General features: G+C 45.6%; 1 protein-coding gene across 1 annotated transcript; it reads left to right on the top strand.

Annotated features, from left to right (window-relative positions):
- The first annotated feature begins 2,162 nt into the window (after positions 1-2,162).
- CCR75_004935 (uncharacterized protein) lies at positions 2,163-3,961 on the top strand. Its single transcript, XM_067963021.1, has 2 exons — positions 2,163-3,229; positions 3,310-3,961. The coding sequence occupies exons 1-2, from the start codon at positions 2,177-2,179 to the stop codon at positions 3,748-3,750; spliced, it is 1,494 nt and encodes a 497-aa protein (XP_067817048.1). The 5' UTR covers positions 2,163-2,176; the 3' UTR covers positions 3,751-3,961.
- Positions 3,962-7,631: the final 3,670 nt, after the last annotated feature.

The following is a 7,631-nucleotide window of genomic DNA, read 5'->3' as shown; positions in this document are numbered from 1 at the left end:
GGAAAGCGAGGCCTTAAAGTGGATCCCGCTAAGGTAAAAGCCATCGTAGATTGGCCGGTTCCTAAAGCCAAAAGGATTTGCGTAAGTGGTTGGGTCTCGCCAATTATTTACACAAATATAGCGAAAGTTACGCAGATATTTCTTTAAAGCTCGTAGCAGAGCTACACACTGTTCATCGTTGGCGTAAGCCGAACGGATTAATTCAGGAATAGGCGACGAGATAGTCGTTAAATGAGAAAGCTCATAATCCGGCCTGCGTGATAACGCATCGGCCAAAGCATTCGGCTTGCCGGGCTTGTACTTCACCTCAAAGTTGCATTCCGCGAAAACGATAGCCATTGGGCCATTCTCTGTGAGAGATGGGGCGACTCAGTCGCAGTGCGTAATGACGCGTGATCTGTTTCTATCACAAACGACTTAGAGCCGAGCAGATGAGCTCTGAATTTGACGAGAGCGTACTTCATAGCAAGCAACTATTTGTCATGAACTGGGTAGTTCTTTTCCGCAGCTTTAAGCTGTCTAGATTCGAACGCAATAACACGTTAATGCCCATCAACATCTGTTTGTAACAGAGCACTGCCAATGGCAAAATCTGATGCGTCACAGACGACACTGAAAGGCCAATTTGGGTTTGGCAGTGCCAGAATCGGGGCATGGATAAGACTATCTTTAAATGCTTGAAATGCATTATTTTTGGTGCTAGTCCAGCACCATTCTGTATCCTTTTTAAGGAGATTAGATAATGGTCTAGCCCTCTGATTTAGGTATTAAATCGCTGACACGTTTGCGTGCTAGGTAATTTACATCGATTTTCTATCGATAACGACCTCTTACTTTATTGCACAGACATAGCAGACCCTCCGCGTGTCGTTGTTCCTCATGATGAGGATTTGAAGTACCGAATCCTCTATGAGGCACACGATACTGTCCTTGGTGGTCATCTCGGTAGAGAAAAGGCCTACGGCTCTATAAGCCAGTGCTATTGGTGGCCCAAACTTTATAAATGGGTCAGCACATATGTCCGCACATGCGAAACTTGCCAACGGTTTAAAACCTCGGCGCATGCTGCTGCACCACTGGCGAGCCTTCCCGTCCCATATGTTGCTGGGAGTCCATTAGTATGGATTTTGGTTTCGGCCTACCGAAAGATTTAGCCGGTAACTCCGGTATAGTGGTCTTTGTTGACCAATTGAGCATAATGGCTCGCTTAGCGGCCGTGCCGGATTCCATTGATGGAGAGAGTACAGCTAAGCTGTTTATCGATCGCGTGTTTCGACAACATGGTTTGCCAGTGTCAATTGTCTCTAATGGGACCCCGTTCGCGGGTAAATTCTGGAAATCAATTTTCCGAATGCTTGGCACCAGATTGGATATGTCCACAGCGGACCGTCCGCAGACCGATGGTCGAGCTGAACGTGTCAGTCGCGTCATTGAAGACGTTTTACGCAGCGTGTGTGCTCAGACACCAAAGCGCTGGAGCACAATGCTCCCAGTGGTGGAGTTTGCGTTAAATAACGCTGTACATGCCTCTACAGGCTATACTCCGTTCTATGTAAACGGTCTTACCCACCCACGCGTTCCATTAACGATACCATTGCGTGGTTCAGGGCTTGGTGGGGGAGAATTAGCCGATAGGCTTTCTGATATCAGCCCTGTTACCGTTCGGAAACAAGTAAGCGATAGATAGCACTTAATATGTATTGCGAGCGTATCTTTCTAGATACCTTGCGTAACGGATGACGCTAGCCGTCATCAAGGATGACGCTGGGCGTCATCCCCCTAATGTGAATGCTTCCATGTGCATCACATACACAAGGTTTGGTCACAAATTTGTACCACACCCGAGTGGTGGGTCTATTTACTATTATTTAGTAATTGACCATCCCCTTAAGTACACCAAGTGTACTTAACGGGGACGGTGTAACATTAGGGCACCTTTAGCACGTTACACCGCTACACAACGGCAGTATGGCTCGGTTGGTAGTATTTTAGTAATTGCAGATTTTAAGGATTTGTTTCACTATTTGGATGATTTTTTTCATCATAAAATTGGCCTTTTGCAACCCATGGGCCAAATCGGTCTTCCTCAAGTTCGTACTTAACCAAGCCAGGAGCTATGTTTTCTTCATCTAGACTGGAGGGGTGGCGGTATAGTGGCTGAGTTTTGGTTGAATTTATGGCCTTCCTGGAGGATGAGGATTCCATGGGTGCTTTTAGTGCCGCGCTATCGTTCGTGGAGCAGTACTCCATCGACTCACCAGTATTAAGAGCATCTTTGTCATCCGAAACGACCCTTTCTCCTGTTGATAAGTTCGTGCTTCCATCATCGCCTACTTTTCCGGTCCATCATACACCATCTCATACCGTCAGCGATTTGACAGTATCAGCTTTGCCTTCTCCACGGTTTCAACTATCACCACAATCGTCTATGAGACTTCGAAGTGGTGATTTTGCTGCCGCATCAGTCTTAAATAATAATAAATTGGTGAGGAGAGGCAGAAAGAAGACGACAGGCGGCATAAAAAAGCCGATGACAAGAGGAGATCCGAATCGAGCTCGAAATGAGCGAAAGATCGAGCTAGCTTTTCTTCGTGAAAAGGTAACACAACTGGAGGCTGAACTACAGGCGCAAAAGCTTCATTCGAGAAAGCAGACAATTCGTCTCAAAGATGAGAAGCAGCACACTGACTTAAAAGCGCACGATTGTACCATGACTGCACATGAAACTGCGCAGATACCAGGAACTTGGGAAGAGGTGGCATATCGACAACGCAGGAGGAGGGAAATAGCAGAGCGCGAGAATGTTCGCCTTAAACTTATTCTCCAAGATCAGATTCGAATGGCCAGAAATCTTGAGAGCTTACTGTTGAAAAGGACAAAGCAGCAAGTGTCTAAATGCTCGACTTTTTCTCAGAATAAGGTGTCCAAGTACTCGCAAGGACGGACGCTTGAATTTCGAGCTGATGTGAACGATTTTCAAGACTTGCTGATACATTTAGACCGCGCATATCACGAGGTTGATGCAGTATTCGCAAAGAATGGGCTGGCAACGATGGAAGCTACGCATCGTGATGCCAGAATGCGTGAAGGAGCTGACTGCATGTATCTTGATATCTTTGCTAACAAAGTAATGCCATTTGGAATGCGCGCAACTGCAAAAGCTGTGTGGGGCCACTTTAAGGGAGCAGAAAAGCATCGCGGCAACATGTATGAAGGAAAAGTGGCTAAGGTAAGGTCCGATTAGAAATAGTTGCTGCTACAAGAATGTTTTAGCAGACTGACGCTGTGTTTGTAACCACGATAAAAAAGCACTTGGAGTCGCCAAATATGCCCGATACCATTATGGAGGATTTTGCTAAGGAGTTTTTTGCCGACAATGCACGCGCTGATTTCCATGCTAAGCAAGTGCTCCGTCGATACGTTGAAGAAGATCGCGAAATAGTGATCTGGATCGCAAGTGTTGTCCCGCTAGAATTTGACGACCAGCGCGTGAAGGGCCTTGCCTTTCGCCACCAGGGTTATGCTCTCGTTAAGCGATCGAAGTCATCAATGCCCGACCAAGAATTTTCACTCTTTCAGCTTTGCTCCCTGGTGTCTCCGGAAAAAGAAAATTTAACGGTGTGTGACCCCGCGGCAGTACGTGCGCTCACAGATTTTATGTTGGGAACCGTGGCAGGTAATATTACGGCAAGCCAGGAGTTAATTGAGAATGTGTTAATGGATCAAGCTGTAAATGCTCAGAATCTATAATTTTTCTGCGATAGTCGCGCGATAACATCAATGTTTGCATGAAATATAAAAACATGACTATATTTTCTCTTGACACCGGACGCTGCGGCAATTAAAGTTTAATTCTCCGATCACTGCGCCAGTGGTAATTTAAGTCAAATCTACATTCTTGCACGATGATTATAGTGGAATGTGCTCACAGTTCGTAATACACTTCTTTTTTTTACCTCGGAATAATCTATTGCCTTCCATATTACGCGGATCAATCATACTACTTAATGTAAGTCCTCGACTTCGCTTTGTTATCACCGAAAAACAAACATTACCAGACATAATAGGCCACCAGGTCAAATAAACAAACCTAGTCGTTTATGAGAATGAGAAGATGCAAATAGCCTCATAAGCAGACGGCAAGACGTTGTCTATGTGTCGTTTACATGGACGGATCAAGGTTTTTAAAAGCCTGAATCATCCGATACCAAATCGACTCAGCATCGACTTCCCAATAAACAGTCTTTGGCTCATCGCACTTGTACTTTAACTGCATGGACAATCAGCTCATTGATCCCAACAATCTGTGGCGCTTGTATTTTTAATCCGCGTGCCCACCATTTCAAACGTCATTAGATTGCTAGAGCGATATAGTGAGCTACTTCGGCAAAGTATAGTTGACTTTTGAGTTGGTAAAAGTGAGTGAATATTAATTTCCGTCTAGCGTCAATTTTAGTGAATTTTAGTCAATGAATTAGGGGGTGAGTGAATTCTATCAAGAGGAGAGTGAATACTAACGGCTCCCAATTTCAATAGTATCAGAAGTACATATTGCGAGTAATTACAGAATTGGTTGCCCTTCTACATCTACCACCTCAATTCACGGACAAGATAAATTAGTCAGATTCTCAGCTTTCTAGATCAGTCAGTCAATCTCTTATATGGCAACAACAGTCCTCCCTCTGATAACTTTTCTTTCGAAACGTGGTAACCCCTGCTAACTACAAAATTTGACGTCCACCGTGGTCGATAAGTGCTGCAATTGGTNACGGATATTGCTTCTTCAAGCGTATCCAGTTCCAAGCGGAACAGGTGGGTCTTTACGGGACCATCCGTAAGACCTTGCATGAACACCGTAATCAACGTGTGTTCATGAACTGGGTTATTTGTAATACAACTCGCTAAGAGTCGTATGTGCTGGGCATATGCGTGCACATCACGCTTGCCTTGCTTGAGTTTCAGAAGCTCTGAACGAGCTCTGAACTCAGCCCTTGGTGGTTCAAACGTCTGTTTGAGTCGGGTTTTAAAAGCCTCTAGCGACCCAAAGACGTATGGGTCGCGCAACTTGAGGCCCAATGACCAAGTTTTGGCACGACCTGTCAGATTTGGTTGAGCGAATGCGATTTGATTTTTCTCGTCGATGATGTGACGTGCCTTTATGGCATCGTCTAACTCGACAGAGCATCTCAAAAGGGAGTCATCTTCGACTCCCCTATACTTAGAGTTGTCAATCTTTAAAGTTTCGGGACGAAGCGTTTGCGTCATTCCAGGTACAGGGGTCTGTACCTGTTGTAACCTCAACAGTCCCGCCTGTTGAGAGCCTTGCTGATTCAGCAAGGCTACTTTTTCCTTCATCTCGTCAAGTTCATGTTGTATGAACTTGGCGATGGATGAATGGAGGGCATCTCTGTCTATGTTGGACAGCAATGCCAGGATTGCATCGTTTCCTACGGTCGAACTCATTCGTTCAATCGCACACCTTTCTATATCACTTAGAAAAAAGTAGCTTCCAGGGGAAACGTGATGCGTATTCCCACTATCATCTAACATTTCTGTGGGAATTGTGGTCCTTGGACGGACTACAAAGTGCTACCAGGTGTAACGGGGCACAACGACTTGTAAAGTTTCAGTACAAGTCCACTTCGCACTGCTTCAGTTGCGAGTGGTGCCTTACGTTAGTTGACATGCGTGCAGAGGAAGACTTCTCTAAAGACAACTAGACTTAAGAGGTAAATAAAAACCGTATTAAATATAATCAAGTGTCTCTTGTTCTATCTTTGTAAATGCTAACTTAATTTTAATTTAATACTGAATATGTAAATGAATTCTTATCTCTTTCTTATCTGTAACTCTCTTTGATTACTCCTGCAGCTGATTAGTCTGCGGAATAAATAGATGTAATGGCCTATACCTATTTATACATAAGAATTTTGAGTATTTCTTCACAAAGTAGTATTCTTCAAATATTATCTACCTTTTAGATAATCTATTAATTAACAACCTTTAAGTGTTAATTTCATGTAACGATACACCCCGTTACAGTGTAACATTGGGGCAGCTTAAGCCCGTCACACCATCTTCCCTATTAAAACGAATTTACATTTGAAATTCGTCAAAGAGGAAGGAGGAAATGCAAGCTGCTTACCGCGCCGCTAGTTTTCTCAGTCACTCTAGCGACCTGTGTTAAATACACAGCGCCGAAAATGGCAGTTTAAAGGGGCCACAATGGTGGGCCGTCTGCGAAGACATCCACTTAACCTCGCGCTAAGAGCAAGTGCCGCTTTAACACGCTGGCAGCGTCTAATTCCTCTGTCGCAACGCGGACAGCAACTGCTGTTGTCGCATTAACTGGGCTTAACGAACCATCCCACTTTAACAGTGAGGATGTTGATCCGTCGCTCATTGTCGACTACAATGAGTCGACACCGTTGCCGTCACCTCATAGTAGTGATGCGGACAAAGAGCTCATGAGGAATGATGATGCGGCATTATTGCCCATCCAAACTTCTCTCTTGGCTCACAACATGGAGACAGCATCATTTACGAATGCTGTCCCGTCGTCTAAGCTGGGAAGCGCAGCGACAGGTAATGAAAGCGATGCCCATGAAGACGCAGTCGCTTCTCCATTGGGTATAACCACAACGCCTTATGCTCAGAGCATATTTTATAATTGTTCTGACATAAAGGATTTTGAGCCTTAAGCTCCGCCGACGACACGTGAAGGTGCTCAGTCGGTGTCACAAGCCAGTCTTTTAGAACGTGGCTATGTGACGGGTGGCATATCATCGATGCCCCCTCCGTCAAAATGGCCTCGATTAAACGGGCCAAGAGCGTCGCTCCTAGAGCGCGCTCTTGTAGACGCACATAAATATTATAACGTCTTTCTATCATGGAGGGCTCAGGGAAAATCGCTTGGGCGTATTTTCCCGATCCCGGTCGTGTTGCGTTCAAATGGAACGCCCGACCAATACGAGGCGGATTTCCTGCGCCGCATTCATCCGCATTCCGATGCGATGAAATAGCGGTCGCAGCGAATTAATTTCGCCCGTTTGCGTGTGAAAGAAATCATGGGTGGTACTGTACCCCCAGTTTCTTCTCACTACGCTGCTTCTGCTAGTCCATTTGAGAATAGCGAAGTGGCCTCAGCTGGTGCTCCTTTTCGTAGGCAGCAACCAAGCCGGGCACATCAATACGAAGGGTATCGATCGGTTCCCAAAAGTCAAAAGTCTTCGGGTAACCTTTCCATTGGACGAGGATATGATATCTTTGACTCACCGATCAGTGAGCAAGCAGCCTTCCAACAAGGAAGCGTTGATTCCCACCCGCATCCATCAGTGCAGGTGGCGCCCGATAGGAGTGGCGATCTCGCTCACCTTCTCGCGGCTGCCTTATCTTCGTCCGTTCAGTCGCATGCATTAAATGCCTTTGAACGACGTATTGCGGATGTCGAGGGTCAAGTCTAACGACTGACCTCGGATCTCGTTGATGTCCGAGCGAAGGCTCGTCAGGGTTATGAACGCCTGTAGACTTGCTTGGACCTATTTGAGAGGATAATGCTAAGGGGTCCGCGTTACTCGCGTGATGTTTTTCGCTCTCCAAGTCCTGTTCGTGGAGGGAGGAATCGGTCTGAT

The sequence above is a fragment of the Bremia lactucae genome, linkage group LG4, assembly GCF_004359215.1.
Source record: "Bremia lactucae strain SF5 linkage group LG4, whole genome shotgun sequence".
In the NCBI taxonomy this organism is placed as follows: domain Eukaryota; phylum Oomycota; class Peronosporomycetes; order Peronosporales; family Peronosporaceae; genus Bremia; species Bremia lactucae.
This window is presented reverse-complemented; position numbering and strand designations above follow the sequence as displayed.